Genomic DNA, 19,055 nt, shown 5'->3' with positions numbered 1-19,055 from the left:
CTGGGACACTATATAGATTCAGTTATTATATAAGCACGTATCAGAAGTCGTCGAATATTTATTCACTGACTTTGCAAGAGCTTTCAGTAGTGCAGCACATGACAGGGGTTGATTTTCTGCAGGGTGACTGTTAAGTCAATGTATGTGATTACAATGGGCTTGAATTACAGAGCACAAATCCTTTAATGAAAGTTTGGTACTTTTCAGGGTGAAAAGAGCTACTCTGGCTAAAGGTGCTCTGCGATCTGTGTAAAGCGGATGGATGATAACACTTGGAGACATTCATGTAAGAGGAAGGATTTTATATGTCACAATGGCTTTCACAGGTGACAACGAGTAAACAAATGGCTGCATTTTAGATACGCTGGAAGGCAAGCCAGTTGAGGTTCCAAAACCATGACATGGGGTGATGCCACAGATCACAGGTTTAATTTGGAACTGATCAGAACATTCAGTACTAACGGTGCTCTACCACACGATTTTTGTGGGAACCAAGGCTAATATTAGCACCCATGAAACCCAAGATTTTTTAGTGTGCCCTAAAATCGTAGGGGGCTCTTAAAACGTTGGAGAGGGAGGAAAGAGAGAGGGAGGAAAGAGAGAGGGAGGAGAAGATAAGTTCTTGTGACATATCTGGATTACTTTGGTCTTGTCTGTATTCAATTTAAAGGCGTTAACTCTAAGCCAGAGACAGATCTCAATGAGGCGTGCATTTCGGATCTCAAAACGCCAGGCAGTTCTGCCACATTAAGGGACATTTTTCAGTTGAAAATTAGAAATATGCCTAATTCTGTTGATGCTTCTCTAACCTTGACGATACTGAAAGGAGCAGGTCTACCTTCGTGAATGTATTTATTTATTTATTTATATAGCGCCTGAATCGACCCCCGAAGGGGTATCTCTGCGCTTCAGACAGGCAACACGAAAAGCGAGAAGCTAAAACATAATCATAAACAGAAAAGGATGGTCTTAAGGTGCTTTCTGAATGTAAAGACAACAGAAAAAGAAAGGAAGGACAAGTGGCATGTCAGGTAGTACAACAGTCTATCCCTACTGCTTTTAAATTGACTGTTAATTTCGGTTTACCTTAGTGACAGCCTTAAGCTGCCTGTTGCCATGATGAATGAGATCCATAACTGACTCAACGGCCCTTGGTGTGTCAAAGTCATCTGCCAATGCGGCCTTCACGTTTACTTTTGTATTTGCTAACCTTCAAAATAAAAGGAAACAAAAAGAATAATGAAGGCACCTACAGGAAATATGCCACATATCATCAACAATGTGCAAACAAACTATTTTTGAAATTCTCAGCATCACATCGGTGATAGTAATATGTACACTCTTGTTACAGACACAAATGCAACATTTTCTTAGAAGTACATTTTTTTTTTTACAATTTACACTTCATAATCCATTAGTGAAGTATGCCTAGCTACCTCCACTTCATGACGTTTGCCTTTCTTGAGCCCTTACTCTAACACCATTGGAGGGAGCGGCCTCACTCGGCACTCCATAACACTCTGGAGACCTGCACTTGCTCTAACCGAGCTGTCTCAGAGATGTTTAAAGTGCGCTTGTGTGGCTGGCTGTCTCAAGACGGACAACTAAAAAGACGTTCACTTTAAACAGTGCATAGCCAGGCGACCCTCCTCCCTGCTGCTGTCACTCAGCAGCGGCCCCGCCCCCATCCGGTTAAAAAATAAAATGGTAATAAATTTCCATTTTATTTTTCATCTCCAGGACTTCGGGGGGAATTTAATTGGGGTGAGGCTCCTCCAATGGAGGAGCCACTCCTGAGGGATTGCCTTTGCTCGGCTTGAGCCCTGAGCGGAACAACAATTGTCACCCTTGCTGCAGGTGGTGAGAAAAATATGGCAACAGTGGGTGCCTTTTATGTTCACAGGTCGGTCCCTGAATGATTGCATTACCACAGGCATTGGCCTCTGGATACAAACCTTTCCGCATCTGTCCTTGGTGTCAAGCTGTTGTCAGGGACGGGCTAGGGGTGAGGCAGGAGACAAAAAGAAAATAGGAGGGGAGGAGGAGGGGGATTAGAGAGGTGTTCAACACCAGCACTTACAGCATCTAGAATGAAATTATTAGAATGTGTTTAAACCACAGGTGGTCGGAGGGAGTTTACTGCATGCCTGACCTTAATGCAAGCAGTTTGGAGTGCCCCTCTGAATGTTGGTACTCACCCATGCCAACCGCAGGCCCTGCCTATGTGTGTTGGTCTTTCACGGTCTGGTCAATACTAGCATTGGCAGTAATTAATCACAACAGACAGCAGGGCATGCTTTAAAGAAACTCACTTGTAAAGTGATATGATCCCTACTGTGCAGGTATTCTCTGGAAGAAGATATGAAATGGAGGTGAGGATCTGATGGAGGAGCCAAAAGGATGAAAGAAAGAAGAGGGACAAGGTTAGGTGACGTCATGCCGAGGAGTGAGGAGGCACAGAAGACCAAGAATGGGATGCATTAATCGAAGAGGCAGAAACAAGGAGAAAGGAAAGAAAGAAATGCAATGAAAGCTCAATGTAATGGGTGGACCTCTGGTGCAAAGGTTTCCAAACCCATAGGAAAATAACAGTGTGGTGAGTACTCCACCCGCCTTGCAACAATGCTAATTTAGGCCATTACAGGTCTAGCCTGAGATAGCGCATGCCATATTGCTTGCAAGACATTTTGTTAGCTTACAGGGGGCTTAGAGCCTGCCCACTCCTCTGGAGAGATATGCACCAGCTGCAGGCTGAGAGGTGGCCAGGTTACTGTGCCAGTGCCCCGGGAAGCAAGTCTCTGCCAACAAGGCTTTCTAACACTGAGCTCTTTCCACTGCTCTGGGTCCCCATCACCACGATCTGTGGCAGCCGGATGACATCAGCCTCCACTGTGTTGAAGACATACTACAGTTTGTTGATCCATGCAAGACTTTTTTCAACCCTGTGCTGCACCTAGGTAAAAATGCCCTAATGCATCCACGTTATATACCTTCAGATGTTCTTTATTGCATACACCTTTCAGTTTTCTGTGGTTGCTAACTAAAGCCCTGTTGACAATTGTTAGAAATGGGGGCTCTAGTTGGCAGAGGTTTGCACCCTGTCCAAGTATGGACCAACACTCTAGTCAGGGTAAGTCAGATACACACCCGAAATTAACCCATGTTTACCCTCTGGTAGCTTGGCACAGAGCAGTCAGCCTTAACTTAAGAGGCAATGTGTAAAGTATTCGTGCAACACTTAAATTACAGTAACTCAATGGCAACCCCACAAAAAGACTACAGACAGGTTTAGAAAAATAGAGAATATTTATCTGAATAAAACACAACCAAACAACAACAATCCAATAAGTAGAAGTCAAGATATGACATTTTAAAGATTAAATATGAAAACAGTGCTTATAAGTCACTATCGGTCAAAAGATTACTTGAGGTCGCGAAAGTCCAGTGCAAATTCAAAATTTAGGCAGACAGCAATGGAGGGCAGGCCAGGTACAGGAGCCAGACAGTTCCTGCTGAAGAAATAAGATGGCGGGTTGACGCCAAAGCTGACAGCATTCTCTCCCTGAGTGCTCGCTGACAGCCACTACACTGCATAGCTGCACGATCAACATGGCGGTTCTCATTGGCCATAAGTAGTTTTACGAGTCACGGGACAGATGGAGACATCTATGTGCCAGCTTTGCGACCGGGGACAGCGAGGTCTCCCAGTGTTTCTCCTGTGCGCCCATCAGTCAGAAATTCCCTACAGTCCCGTCTGCAGCTCGGCAACTGGTGCAGGAAGCTTGGTGCTGCCGAGGACAAGTGCACTCTGTGGAGGACGGGGAGCTTGCACCACAGCAAAAATTAATGGATTGGGTTCAGCCTCAGGAGAGGGTTTGGAACACGGTGCCAGCTCTCAATTACTGCCTGAAAGTGGATTTACCACCCGGGTTGGCTGCACAATTCTAAAACTGCTGAACTCTGGTACAGTGACCGGTCTGCTTCAGGCATGCAGCGAAGAGTCGCTTGCTCTAGGCAAGAAATCTTCTTTTGCTGCCATCCTCATGGCTGCAGCCCAAAACGGGGAGCTGGTTCATCCACAGAGATCATTCCTATATCGTGACAATGGAAGGCAACAATGTTACAGAGCCTATTGTAACTCTTTGTTTAATGGCACACACACTAACAATTCCTGGACCCTGGAATACCTGATGTGTCTGTTGAACCAGTTTCTGGAAGTATTACAAAAATTGAGCCAGTGCAGTCAGGGCTCAAAATCCACGCCCAACACAGTGACTACCAAGGCTAATAGCTTCGGAGTCTTTTCTGGCTATAAACTAAAATTTGCTAAAACAGGTCTTGCTTTACTATAAGTCAGATGATTCTATTCAAGGATTAAAGGCCACAGCTACATATTTAGGAGTAAAGTTGAGCAGTCGAGGTGACAATATTTTTAGACTGTATTATGAACCCTTACTGCTTTCAGTAACCATCAAGTTTTGTCTCTGGAATCTGATTCCGATCAGTATTATAAGCCGCTTCAATATTATTAAAATGAATATTTTGCAAAACATTTTGTTCCTACTTAAGCAATTCCGTTAAGAATCCCAGATTCTTTTTTTTGTGCGTCTGGAAGTTGCCACTGGTAGTTTTATCTGGGGTTACAGACAGGCCAGACGGGCTATTCGTATTTTGAAACTCCCGCATAGACAAGGGGTGATTTCAGCTGCCTGATATCAAGTTGTATTTTTGGGCAGCATTTGCTGGACACTTATGTAATTTTCTAAGTGGGGCAAAACCAGACCTCCCTGTTTTGGGATACCCAGTTGCTTTAGGGTCTAATTGTAGGCTATTATTTTACAGGGTAACTGATCGTAACTACTGCAAACGTGTAAAATGTAAAATTATTAGGGATATTGCCCGTATCTGGTGGGAAATGTGCTCTGAGCACTCTTTAGCAGTGAATCATGGAGATACGCCATTATAGGCTAATCCTGCATACTCTGAAATACATTATGACTCAACGGGCAAAACATGGGCAAGACTAGGGATGAAGAACATAGAACAGTTGTATGACCTTACCGGTTTTTGCTATTTTGCCGGGTGTCAGGTCTCAAATGATCTCCCTCGTCACTTAAAAAAAAAAAAAAAAAAATAGAGTTGAGGGACTACTTTGTATGGGACTAAAAGGACCCAGAAGATTTGAAGTGTTGGATGTCTTGTCATACTTATACATATATATAAAAGCATCGATAAGTGTAATATATCAAAAGTTCTGCCAGCGTAGCACAGATGATAGTTCATGACTTGTTTCTAAGTGGAGTAGGATGCCCACCTCTGAGATCTCAGCAGAAGAAATTCAGAGTGCTTTAGAGATTGTTGGCTGCTTTGTTCAGTCCGCAAGTATAAAATTGCAATAGTTTAAGACCATGCTTTACAGATTTTATAATGGGTGGCAATTACGGCTCAGATAAGACTCAATGCCCTAAGTGCGGTTGTCATGCAGCAGATATTACACATATGTTTCTCAGTTGCCCTGTACTTTCAGGAATCCTTGTTAGGTGTGACTCAATTAGCAACATCATGTTTTGGCTTTGATCTCTGGCTGACTACTAGGAAGGTTATGTTGGGGTGTAAAATGGAGTGTAATTTTGGGTTAGGACTATTGGTATCAATAATAATTGTTTCTTCCTGGCTGTGTATAGCTAGGTCAGGGGTTTCCCCTGACCCACCGAACACAGAAGAGTGGTGGGCTATCATTTGTCAAATATATGAGTTGGAACTAGAAATAGCAAAAGCTAGAGACCCTCCATCTATTAAACAACTAGAAAAAAATTGGGCTGGTTTCAATTGGGAACTAAATTAAAATCAACAAAAAGTCAGGGCTGTTATAACAACTGTTTGAGATGCTATGATTTCTGGTGTGCCAAAACTAGTTTATATATATTTGGTCTTCCCATTTCCTTGCTTTGTTTGTTCTTTTTTATGATGCTACACACGTTTTTTCTCCTTCTATATGATTATTATGTATTTTGGAAAGTGACTATAACCAAAAGATACCATTGGGTCACAAGAAAATGAAAGTAAACTGTTAAGACATGTGTTGATTCGGGAACAGTCACTAACTGCAACAGTGCAAACCTAGTATACTTAATCAAATGCCCCTGCAACAAGATGTATGTGGGGATGACAACCCGAAAAATCAAACTTCGCATATCAGAACATAAAAGCTCCATACGTTGTAGTAGACAGGCTACTAAACTAACAAATCACTTTTTACAGGCAAAACATCTCCCCACAGACATAAGGTGGACAGTTCTGGAACAACCCACAATACCAAAACACATCGTGGACATCAGTTCCTTTTTATTTAAACGTGAACAGAGATGGGTGTACAAGTTAAAAACTCACGAAACAGGATTGAACGAAGACATCCCATGGATGTCATTGTGAGTATAAATCATCTTGACCGATTCTATGAATAAATCTGTACTCTCCGAAAAAAGTTTTGGTTCAGGACTATTTCCAGCATGACATCAAAGAGGTCCGCACTCTCTATAAACCCCTATACACACACTAATAAGGTTTGTTCAGTCTAAAGATACACCAAGTTACAACAAACAGCATATAGAAACTAATCCACCGTGCATGTGTAGTTCCATGTAATTATCGGGTCTTTGAATAAATACAGTCTTCTAGCATCATTAGCAGGGACACGCTAAGTTACAATTGGTAATGCTTGGCACAATTACCTAGAGGCCAGTTAGTTGTTGTAATAATGATTTATATCTTGCACCCTCTCAAAATAAATCCGTTATGTTCAACATCGCATCAACGCTTCCTCAACCTTCCTCATAAGGCTTATAAATGCAAGACGGTTTTCTCTCTCTATCGCGCTAATGCTAGGCAACGGAGCTTCTAGACGCGATATGGTTATCACATGACACGCTCCTCCAATGAGTGAGAAGAAAGAAGCAGAAGACGTAATCCCCGTCTTCGTGTTCAGTTGCGAGGCAACAAAGGACGCTGACGCATACGCACGCTGACGCGTGCGGGGTCACAGCACACCTCGTGACACTTCGATACAATGAAGTGTCCGGGAACGGGAAACCAGGAAGGATAAAGACCTGCTTCCTGTCCGGTACGGTACCTCCCTCCACGACAGCCTAGACGGATGTCCGGAGTACCGACGGACAGGTAAGCGGGTGGATACTTGTCCCTGTTCTTATTCTTTTGTTTCTCGAGAACTACTACTAAAGTATAGAGCCGCTTGCAATTGCAACTATTGATCGATTGCGAGGCGGTGTTTTCACACAAACTAGTCGTCTTAAAAACATTGACTAGTGGTTCTAAAGAGTGACGAACAGCCTTTTAAATATATCGAGCACGGTCACAATCGAAAAAAAACTCGATTTTATCATCGTTGTGGCAGCGTGGTGATGTTGTAGAATATATTAACTAATCAATGAAAGGGGGCAGATTATTCCCTTGCATGATATCTAAGAACATCATATATAAACAAGGGTAATGACTGAATGAACATTATGTCACTACATTAGCTATGATGGATTAAAAACACGCAAAAATAATCCAAAAAACGACATAAAAGTGTAGATAGTTTGGTCAGGAGATAGATGTCTCGTACTATCATGCTAACTACACAGATGTAATGATTACAGTGATGCGTCTTTCCTTTTTCATTTTCTTCCCTCTTCCCTTCTCTCTAGAGCGGTGCTCCGTTTTACCTGAGCTGTAGCCAGGTGAGGTGGAGAGCATATTCCCCACATATTGGGTGAGTAGTAGGATAAATGTATCCTTTCCTTAAAATCCCAAACTGATTTGGGTAAAGACATCATATAGTTTACATTTTTAGACTAAATTGACCGATATCTATTGGCATCATTTAACAAGACACATTCTAATATATGTGTAGTAAACTGTTGATTCTAATGATGTGTTCTCTTTTGTTTCACCGCCTTGGTCATTCGATATGACGGTCTGAGCAGGCGAATTTCAGGTGATATTCATTTTCACTTTTCATTTTAATCACTTCATGCAGTAGCATTGACATAAGGTCCTGACGAAGCTGGAGGAGATCTCGAGACTCCAACTACCGCAGAAACATGTTGACCTTCAATATATCTGAGTATTTATATGTTAAATACCATTATGCACTGTTTTTAATATTGGGTGTGGATAGGATACTATTAAATTGTTTTTTTCCATTTCTACAACCCAATCTTAACTCACTCACTGTTATCACTTTAACACATTTATGCACTGCGACAAACATATATTTTTTACCCTCCATATGCCATACACACAAATCAGCACATTTGAGTTTTTCCCACTTGATTAGGTTACAGTTCACCTAATCCTAAGTGGTTGAACATCTTTTCCTTCTGGTGAAGAATCCCAAATGATGTAGGGCGGCACAGGACGGGTATCTGATGGGAATCATTTGATGGCCACCATCTACCATTTAGACTTGGAATTGGTGACTGTTCGCGAATCAACACATGTCTTAACAGTTTACTTTCATTTTCTTGTGACCCAATGGTATCTTTTGGTTATAGTCACTGTTAGGGGATGATACCATTGTATGGTCGTTAAAAATTCCCCACTGACCCCCCATATTTGTTTATAGTATTTTGGGAAGTGCCTTTGATTAGTTTATATTTTTTTATAAACCTGTGATATAGGTATTGTGTTCATTTATGACTCAAAAATGTTAATCATTTTTTTTTAAAACAAGCTTTTTTCGACGTTGAGAGCCTACTGCATCATTGTCGAGCTACGCAAAAGGGGTCCCATGTCATCATCAAGCTCCGTTTAAGTGAGTGCCATGTGTCTTCGTCCAGCTGCGCAGGCTATGGATCTGATGTGTCGAGCAGCCTCTGCGTTCGCGTCGAACTAAGATGCACCAGAATTTCTCATACTGTTGAGGCGAGGCATTGGTTTTTGCTGAAAACGGCTGCTGAACCCACTTCTGATGCCCAGGAATGGGGGGGAGGGGAGGGATGTCCCCTCAGGTAACTGTAGGATTCACAGATAGCAGAGTCCAGATTTTTGTGTGGAGATAGGACACAGCCTATTCAGATATAAGTGTGAGCCACCAGTCTCCCTTCCTACTCAGGAAGGTGATCAGAATGCATACATATGCATGCAGATGAGTCCACTGTCACACCCAGCTGTTCCTGTGTTTGTGGCTTTCTAGAGGGAATGCACAAAGTGTAGCAGTCACCCAGCCCAGATGTGTATTGGAGACACAGAGCAAGGGTTAGAGCAGCGAAATCCCCACTTTCTGAAAATGTGCCATTTCTAGAATAGGAAAGTTAAATCCATATTTACCACTAAAGAGGATTTGTCATTACCATTGCAAAGACATGAAACATGATTTACCAACTCTTTTCTAATTAGGAATTACAGCTTTAAAGTGTTAAAAGGAATTCCCAAGGCTAGCCTATGATAGGAGTAGGCCTCACAGTAGTGAAAAATAAATGTTACGGTTTTTCACTACCAGGACATGCAAAGCACGTCCTATCTTTTACTTATATAGCACCCTGCCCTTAGGGCTACTCAGGGCCTACCTTAGAGGTGACTTAGGTGTAATAAAAGGAGAGTTTCAAGCTTGGCAACTAGCTTTAAATGCCAAGTCGAAGTGGCAGTAAACTTCACACACAGGCACTGCAGTGACAGGCATGAGAGGGGTTTGAAAGCTACTTAGGTGGGTGGCACAATCAGTGCAGCAGGCCCACCAGTAGCATTTAGATTACAGGCCCTGGGTATATGGTATACAACTTTACAAGGGACTTACAAGTAAACTAAATATAACCAACATGTGTCAACCAATCATGTTTAGGGGAGAAGAAAATGCCTGTTAGCACTGGTTAGCAGGGGTAAAGTGCTCAGAGTCCCAAGGCCAACAAAATGAATTCAGCAAAAAGAGGAGGAAGGCAAAAGGTTTGGGGTAACCCTGCAAAAGGGGTCATTTCCAACAGCCATGACCTGACCAAAAATATTCTAGATAGTGACTGAGAACCTGGGCATGTTATATGATAGCGGAGTATCAGTGAGCATGGTCATGCCAAGTGCTATTCTCGTAATGTTAATTTTTGATCCCATAATAAAAGCCAGGAAAACGTTGTCTTTTCACATCACTGGTTGGCTTTACTGTCACTTGCTGGTTTCTCTTTTTGTCATCGTGTGCAGGCTTCACTTCCTCTTCATGTGTTTGTTCCTCCACTAGAGCACAGCCCAAGTACTTGTGTTCCTCCACTGCTCGAACTTTCAGAGCTACTAATTTCCTTTAACCTGACATGTGTGCACTGGTTACCGGCACTTGGCAGCGCTTTCCTAGTAGCTAATCTGCACTGGAAAGGTTTGAAGCGATCACACTTATATACGCCACCATCTGCTGTAATAAACATGTGCCAGATATCCAACACACAGAGATCCAAGAGGGTCACAATGTGTCCATACTTTCTTTTAATTTATAAGAAACAGTTTCCCTACTTTTTGTAAAAAGACAACCGTCCTGGGATGGTTAATTCTGATAATTTAAATGCTTTAGATGACGTGTCATTCAGTGAGTCTCCTGTGCTGTGGAACCGGAGTTGAGCAGACATCTAAATAAGCCTTCCTGCCAGGGTGCCTGCATGCCAGAAAGAAATGTAAATGTCCGCAACATGTTAATCTGCAAACGTAAAGGTTAATCCGCAAATGTAAAGGATGCTTAGGAGCTTGATCTGGCTTTTAATTGACCGAATCACTGAAAGATTTGTGATGACAAATATTTGTTCTTTTTGAGTGGTAGTGCAAAGAGTTAACAACTGAACTGGGCCACTGACGACATCAGAACCCACCAGATACAGCCCAAAGCGCCCCCCCAGGCTGCCAAAAAAGCAGCCCACAGCTGGAACTTCAATATTGGTCCCTCAGCCACTGCCGAGTGCCCGCTTTACCAATCCGACCCTGCCTAAATTTAATCTGCCAATATGGTCAGGAAGTGAGCACAAAAAGTATTGAGAGGAAGTGAACGCAAAGAATATAGAAATAGCATAATGATATTATCAAGCATAGCATTATGATATAGACACACATTACATTAGACCCTCAAAAAGGAGTAGACCTTCAGCAGTTGGTATGCCCTTACTGGAAGGAAAAGCCTCCGAAATGTTTGTCTGTTGCTGGATAGATGGTGTGTAGTCCTACCCCAGTTTCTCCTAGTTTGGATATGTCAAGGCTGGAGTAGGCAGGGAGGGGTGAAACTGTGTGAACAAAGATGGCCGACGCAATACAGTATTGCAGTCCATTTCCACTCAGATTTTCTAAATTGTGGACAATCCATCAGTTAGGCAAATAATCCACTGTCACACGTGTAGAGGCAGGAAAGTGGAGAATTCAAGGCGAATCAACCATGCAAAAAGATGGGACCACCCACAAGATGACAAGTGTGTTGATATTCACAAACAGTTTGTACGTAGTTTCCTACCTTGGTACTGTCTACATATGTACTTTTGGAGTGTATTTTCAGGGAGCGAACGAAAAGGGTACACACTGATGTTTCATAAGGATATAGTGGAAAGGGGTTATTTTACCAACTGAAAAATGTTTCCCCGGGGAGAAAAAAATGAATAGAATGATATGTGCTTTGCTGGGTGGACAATTCACAGAAGCAAACTTGGAATACATGGCACTCACCTGAAAATCTACAATGTGTGTTGACTTCCATGCGTGCTCCTCCTACAGTTTTGTGCATCAGTAAAAATGTATGGAACTGTACAAATTTTACAGTCACTTGAAAGTGTCTTATTGTGTCTTGTATAAAGCATAAAATGTTTATTTGCAAAGTGCACATTCACCCATGGGCATTTTGACGCAGAGTTATTTTTAACCAAATCAAATCACTTTATGGATCTCAAGATGATGGAAGGCTGAGTGGATCCACCAGGATTCGTGTCTGTGATCCCGGCGTCAAACCGAATCCCTGCGATGTATGCATTAGTCCACTGAATAATTCATTAGTCCCAGACTGAGGAACCAAACCTTCCGATGCAGCATTCTTTAAGGTTGAGCCTACCAGACAGCACAGTTGTCTGGCTGTGAGAAACATATTGTGGGCTTGTCAATAACATACCGAGGCTTGCAATCCTGCCCATTTCAGTTAGTTGGCTTTACCGTCACTCTCATTTGCCTGCTTCTTATTTGATGGGTTTACGTGTCCCAGCTTATTAATCATGTGTTTGTTCCTCCCATGGTACACAGCCACTTTACCAGCTTTTTGATTGGCGGCCTCTATGCTTCGACTGCTAATTTTTAGGGAACTACTTGTTTCTTTTTGTTCAAGCACTCCATGAGAGGGCATGTGTTTTTCAGCTGTCTCCCTTGTGTCCTTTTTTTTCCAGCTCCACGTTGCTCTTTCTCGCCCAAGTGCTTCTCTCCTCCCACCCAGACTTGAGTTGCTCGCTCTAGCCTGTGTGCCATCTCAGATTGGTAAATAAAAAGGAATTTAAAAAAAAGCCCTCGTCATTTTGTACATGTGAATGTGTGTTAAAGCATGCATTGAACTAAAAAATGAAGAGGCGGCTGCATCACTGTGCTTTTTTTCTCTTCAAATAGCCATGTTGCATTGAAGCCGTGATGCTGTACAGCATGACCAAAAAAATTGGCAAAGTCTAATAAGCGAGACCTATTAGCTTTGCCAATACTTATTTACAACAAGTTTTCATCTGCTCTGAAAGCTATGTTCATTTAGCCCAAGGATGAGGTTAGAGAGTATTTTAGTGAGAAGCTTCATGGCAATGCTCATGGCAGCTAGCATGGTAGGGTATCTCAGACAGGATTTGCAAACTCTAACCTGAGCTGTGAGAAGCACTTACCCATGTTGCGTCAATGCTAGAGTTCATCTTTCTGATTAATTTCTCTGTGAAACAGCCCATTGTAACAGCCTCATTTACTGAACCCCCACATGTGTGCCTGTGCTCCTGCTCTATAAGTGCATAGTCCACTGTAACATTCACAATGTATTTTTAGCTTTATCTGTACCATCTGCCGATGCATGATAACAACCGCATGGGGACTAGAATTATGAACTGCTGTGTGCACACTACCAACCCTTGTAGGTTGCAAGCCCCGCAAAGCACTGAATCATCAATGACTACCAAGGGTAGACGATAACATGTTTTTTTTTTTTTTTATAGTCATGCTGCATGGCAGCCACAATGCTGTACAGCATGGCTAAAAACACTGCCAGGGGTCTAATAGGAGAGAGTTAGTACCTTTTCCAATACTAGACAATGTATCTCTCTGCTACTGCCAGCTCAGCCAAAGCACTAAGAAAAAAACCCCAGAAAGCTTTACATTAAATCAAGGCGAAGCAAAAAAAAACTGACAATGAACTTATGATATTTTAATGTAAGCTTGTTACTTTTTTAAAACTTTATTTTGCTACATTCAAGTAAACAGGAAATGGCATTTACATCGTATGCCATTACAACGTGGTTGTTACAACGACCGCATTGTTACATTGCGAACCATTACATCGCAAGTCGTTACAACGACTTGCTGTAGGGGGCAGAAGGTGTTGGATTTACAATCCAACACCTTCCCTGCTATTGCACAAACTGGAGCAGGAATAGTAAATTATACTATTCCTAACTCCAGCGTATCCCCTACAGCAAGTCGTTGTAATGACTTGCGATGTAATGGTTCACGATGTAACAACACAGTCTTTATAACGACCACGTTGTAATGGAATGCGATGTATTGCATGCCTAGTAAAGAGATATATTCAAGTAAACTGGAGCAGGTCTTAATTTCATGCATGTATCTCTATCACCAATACTCATTTTTTTAAACTTATTTTTATTAAACACTGCGTTCATTACATCAAGGATAAGTACGCACAAGTACATTTCCAGGGATTATAGACAACATATTTCTAACATTGTGGACAAAAACCGATACTCATTACGAGATCCTCTGAGGTGTTCATTCTGTGCCCCTGAAGTTAAGGATAGCAAAGATCTCATTAATTCTAGAGGTGAAGAATTGCAATTCTGAGTTGAACCAGGAAAATTAGAAATACTGGGGAAATCGGTAAATCAGGGTTTGAATCCCTCAGTAATTGTTCAATCTCCCCCGCAGTTTTTCCCAGAGATTTCAGCTGTTTTTAACAGCCGAGTTCACAGGCAAAATCATGAGAGGTTTGCGATGTCTATACTGACCCAATCAGTCACTATTAAGATTTTACACAGAAGCTCACTGCTGTGCAACATGTAAAAAAACATTGACAAAGCCAGTAGATTTTGCATAGGCAAAATCTATTGGTTTGCCAATGCATGTTGTCTGCTGTGCTTAAAAGAGGCCAATCTCTCCATGTGTCATGGAGAGTAGTGAGGTGTTCTTTACAGCAGGGTGAGAAATTGATCTATATTTAAAAAAATATATATATATTTTGTTTTTTTTAATGCATCCAACAATAAGGAGCGCAAACTCGCACCCACAACAATAAGGCAACCACGGGAGGAGTTCAGAGGCACGGCATCAGCAAATACATAGAGGTCATAAATCGCAGTTCACAGGTTAGATGCATCATAAAGCAGCGTATAAATACAAATGACACCTCGGCATAAACATGACTCTGTAGATTCGTGGTCTCTCCATCCTCCAAGTCCAGGGTATAATATTTTATCCAGTTGCCCCAGATCTTAATAAAATTGAGTGGGCAAGCTCTGCACTCGTAAGTGACCTTCTCCACCGCCATGTAAATTTCCATCCCCGTCCTCCACTCCCTTAGGGTCGGGATCTCCAGGGCACCCCAGTGTCTGGCCACGGCCCTCTTCGCCACCAGAAGTCCCAAATTACAAAAAAGGAGTTTGTGCCGCTGGACATCTACAGCTGTCAGCACACCAAGTAAGACTTCTTTACCTCTACTGGGAAGTCAGCCTCCAAAGGGCCATGATCCAGTTGCAAGCGGCGGATACGAGCAAGACCATTTTCATGGTCTTAAATGGCAACAATTTGCCAATGTCCCTATCCTTGTCACTGGGGGAACGGCACCCCAGATCAGCACTGTGCTCAAGGTGGTTGTGGGCCAAGTGCTTAGAGCAATTTGAGTCCTGTTCCATGAAATTAACTTTTCCAGACAAAGGGATAAGCAACTGGGACCAGTGTTCTAAAGGGGTTTAGTAAGGGAAGACAATGGTACTATTGGAGTAATTATTTTGTCGGTGCTTGCGAGGGGTCAAAGGCATGGCCATCACTCTCAAGAATCTGCCTGGTGATAGAAGATGGAGGAGTCAAATACTCTTCATTAAGGTAAAGGGAGCCAGAGTCAGGTGTCGAAAGTCCAACAGAACCAGTTAAGGCAGTGAGCTGGCAGTATGAGATCAAGGGTTTTTGCTAAGTTGTGTCACCTACTCTTACTTTTAAGTCTCCTACTGAGCTGCACAGTTGTTCCTGAGACCAGAAAGCTCTTGTCTGCCTCTTATTTAGCTAGCCGTGCAGCAGTAATCTAGTCTGAAAGGTCCCTGCAGAAGTGGCAAAGTCTACTCCTTGGTGCCACCCTGACAGTCAAAAGAATAGGACAAGACTTGAACCCAAAATGCTCCAAGGGATGGAGGAGTGATCAAACAGTCATTCTTATACATCAGTCCAGAAGATATGTTCGTGCTCACACAGCACTGCAGCGCACAGGAACCACAGCTTATAGACTGGGCGGAGGGAAGCTGAGGTAGCTGAAGGATTGAAGTGGGATGGTAGATAACAGATAGATTTGTGCTTTTATTAGACACCAAAGAAAACTTGCATGTTAAGATACGTTTATTTATTTATACACATGCCAGCCTTCAATATACTTGTACCAATTGGCCAGTTCATTAATTTTAGGACCTGGAAGATGGTTACATCTAAGACATCCTTTAATGTCATTTTTCATTTTGACTGGCTAAATAAAAACGAAATCAGTCACACAGAGAAACATATGCACAAAAGTTTTGAGAACATAAGACTCACGTTTCCCATAGGAGATCTTCTCTAACAGGATGGCACATCAGCTGGCCTTTCATATATGCATTTGCATCATTAATAAATGACGAGATCGTGTGTAGTGTGCTTTTTGCTTCATGCATGCTGTCATCACTGAAGTCCACAGCTAAGAAAATACAATCATATTATTGATACAGGCAAAAGACACATTCAATATAGAAATTAATCGAGCAGTGGAAAAGCCAATCGGTCTCTGCGATCCGAGAGCTATTGGCTTTCTTAATGTTAATGGTTTCTAGCCATGTAGCCCAAGAGCACACAATTGAAGCAGGGAACCCATGATTTGCATAGTATTAAATTGGACACACCATCAAAAATAAATTATTCAAAGGTACTTAGATGAAATAAGTCAAAAGTGTGATAGCTGAAAAGAGTTGCAAAACGGACTGTATTCCTATAATACATAAAAAAGACTTATCTGTTGATAAAAATGTTTTCAATGCATAAAGCAATTGTGATTTTCCATAACACAAAGCAAAACAGACAATTACTTGGCAATTACATTGTAATTTCGATGCTTCACACTGTTGCAGCAGGAGTGTTTGCTGTGATTAGCACCTACAGAATATTGTCATTTGTATATTGATACGCGTACACAGTAGGTTTGTGCGGTTTGGCTTTTACCACTGGTGCATTCTGTAGAAGCCTGATTTATCCCTGTTTCAAACTGATTTATCCTTGTTTCCTCCCTGCCCGCCCACGAAAGTGATCTCACTGAGAGCAACAAGCACCGGTGTATCAAAGGATTGCAAAATGCTGTAGTCACAGGATAAAATTGAATAGTCCGCGGGAATGGCAAACGTAAAAAATTAAGGAAAAAAGGGACATACACAGCAACTCGTTATGACAATGGCTGATTACGCTACTGATCATTGCCACTGGAGCAATGTTAATATTGAGAGGGTGGTGAAACCACATCATGCATGATCCGCAAACACCAACCCTTAATGACTGCGAGCATTGAGGTGGCTGGAATCCGTAGTGTAAACTCAACTGCAGGCACCAACTACTGACTGACTGAGCCTTGTAGTGCTTTAGAGTGTTGTGAGCAACTGAGGGTGCCCAGTGGTCCAGCCCGTCACGTGCCACTGCTCACTTGGCGTCTTGTACATCTTCTTTTTCTTTTAACCTGAACATCTGGCAACTAAGATTTAAGCGACCCCCTAAAGGATAATGAAATTAGCCATTTCATAATGCTCTCATGAAATCCAGTATTTGTAAAGCGCACAATTACCCGAGGGTGTCAAAGCGCTGTGGGCCGTAGGGAAGATTAAGCAAGCTATTGCCCAGAGTCACAAGGTTCTTGACTAACCTGCCGTCGGCACTGGGGGATCAAACCATGAACCCAGTGGTCCGGAGTCAGGCGCCCTGGCCGGTGCACCACACCTCTTCCACTAGCACTCATGAGCAATTACTTTGACAGGCACTACTGCCATAATTTAAGATGAACGGATGCACTTCACTTAATTCGCACAAACTACCATCACAGGGCAAATGATAGTAGGTTAGAAGGTAACACGATTTTCACAACACAAACAGTGGAACGGTAACCACAGGGGATGATTTCACTGTTAAAATATGCTTTCAGTCAGCACACACTCTGATCCTATCAGGCTCGGAAGAGGTAGCAACGTGGAGACAGACCAAGCAACAGCCGAGAACACCTAAGGGAGAGGAGAGCTGAGAGGGGCGGGATCAGGTTCAACTTCCATTCCCATGGCCCACAGCGTCTCCCGCTGACAGGAAGAGGTGGCCCATTGGCATAAACAATAACACCTGCAATGTGCCCACTCCAATCTGACATGCAACTCATCACATACGAACATCCAATGAATTTGCCCACAAGCGTTGTATCTTGTTACATTATGGTCGATGTTGGCTGCAGTTTTTTGGTTGCATGACATGTATGAAATAGCTCTCGGAGTACAGTGCCTTGGTCATATCTTTATGACCCTGGCCATTAATCATTATCATGACTGTCAAAATTGCAGCACACGCTGTCCTCCAGCTCAAAGAAGCGAAAGAACTGAGGATGGGGGCTGTTATGGCGCTGGCCCAGGCGGCCTCTGCAACAAACAGTGGCATTACGGCCAGAGCTGCCGACTATGGAGCAAGAAACCGGGCTCGAGTTTCGGCGTCGGCTCAACATCTTATGACTGGGCAAATAACTTGATCTCCCAGTGCCTACAAAATGTATGCAACCTGAAATACATTTGGGACAATCAACTAGAAATTGTGCCAAAGGTATGTGTATGATGCAAGGGGCACATTTTAACAGAGAAGAGAAAAAAACAGTATTGTCTAAGAGACATTAGTCTGAATCAGAAACGTTTAGGTACAATGTAAGTAGGTGCATATCATCGTTTTGTAGGCGGGACTTTGTGTGCTCCTTTGGTGGAGCCTTTGCTTCGACACATAAGGTGGATGAGTCGTGCAAAACTGAGTGATTTTCAGAGAGGAGGCATTTTAGATACTCTGAGCACCACCAGCATTCATTTAGGGATTAGACTAATCCTGCAGGTTAAATCCTGGCTCCAGCGCACTGAGTGGGCATGCCACAGCTGTACACCAGATAACTCGATGTGATGTGTAACACTCTCTGTCAGACCTAGAAATGAACTACCAACACTTGGAATATTGAAAATGACAGTGTGAGTCTTTAAAACTACAACCCCCAGGCCGAATTTCTTTTCTGCCATTAAATAAGCATGGGCTGGCTGAATGCGTCACGTATTACAGAAGGCAACTTGGCAGCAACGAACAAGCAGTGGCGGCTGGTGGATTTTGAAAGTGGTGAGGCGAAAAATGTTGTACCCTAATGTAATAAGCGAGCGAGCCCGAACTGTAAAAGGAGTGTGCAGGGGTTCTCCCCCCGCAAGAACATTTTGAAAAAAATGGATTCAAATGGTGGGTTTTTACACCACATATTTACTGCAAGTTGTGAAGAAAACATTAGAATCAAATCAAAAAATGTGCCCAATCCTCAAACTGGTCTCCTTGCAAAATGACCCCCAAGCCAAGCACAT

The 19,055-nt window shown here is 42.6% G+C and overlaps 1 protein-coding gene across 1 annotated transcript in view; it reads right to left on the bottom strand.

The window, feature by feature from the left end:
• The window catches only part of CARS2 (cysteinyl-tRNA synthetase 2, mitochondrial), a 465,610-nt gene that overhangs the window by 57,007 nt on the left and 389,548 nt on the right, over positions 1 to 19,055 (bottom strand). The window contains exons 11-12 of the mRNA XM_086934744.1: positions 15,997 to 16,135; positions 1,087 to 1,210 (exon numbers count right to left, since the gene is read on the bottom strand). Of these exons, the coding sequence (XP_086790870.1) occupies positions 1,087 to 1,210; positions 15,997 to 16,135 (263 nt within the window). The remainder of the gene's footprint in view (positions 1 to 1,086; positions 1,211 to 15,996; positions 16,136 to 19,055) is intronic.

This window comes from Lissotriton vulgaris, chromosome 8, assembly GCF_964263255.1.
Source record: "Lissotriton vulgaris chromosome 8, aLisVul1.2, whole genome shotgun sequence".
NCBI classification, from domain to species: Eukaryota; Metazoa; Chordata; class Amphibia; order Caudata; family Salamandridae; genus Lissotriton; species Lissotriton vulgaris.
This window is presented reverse-complemented; position numbering and strand designations above follow the sequence as displayed.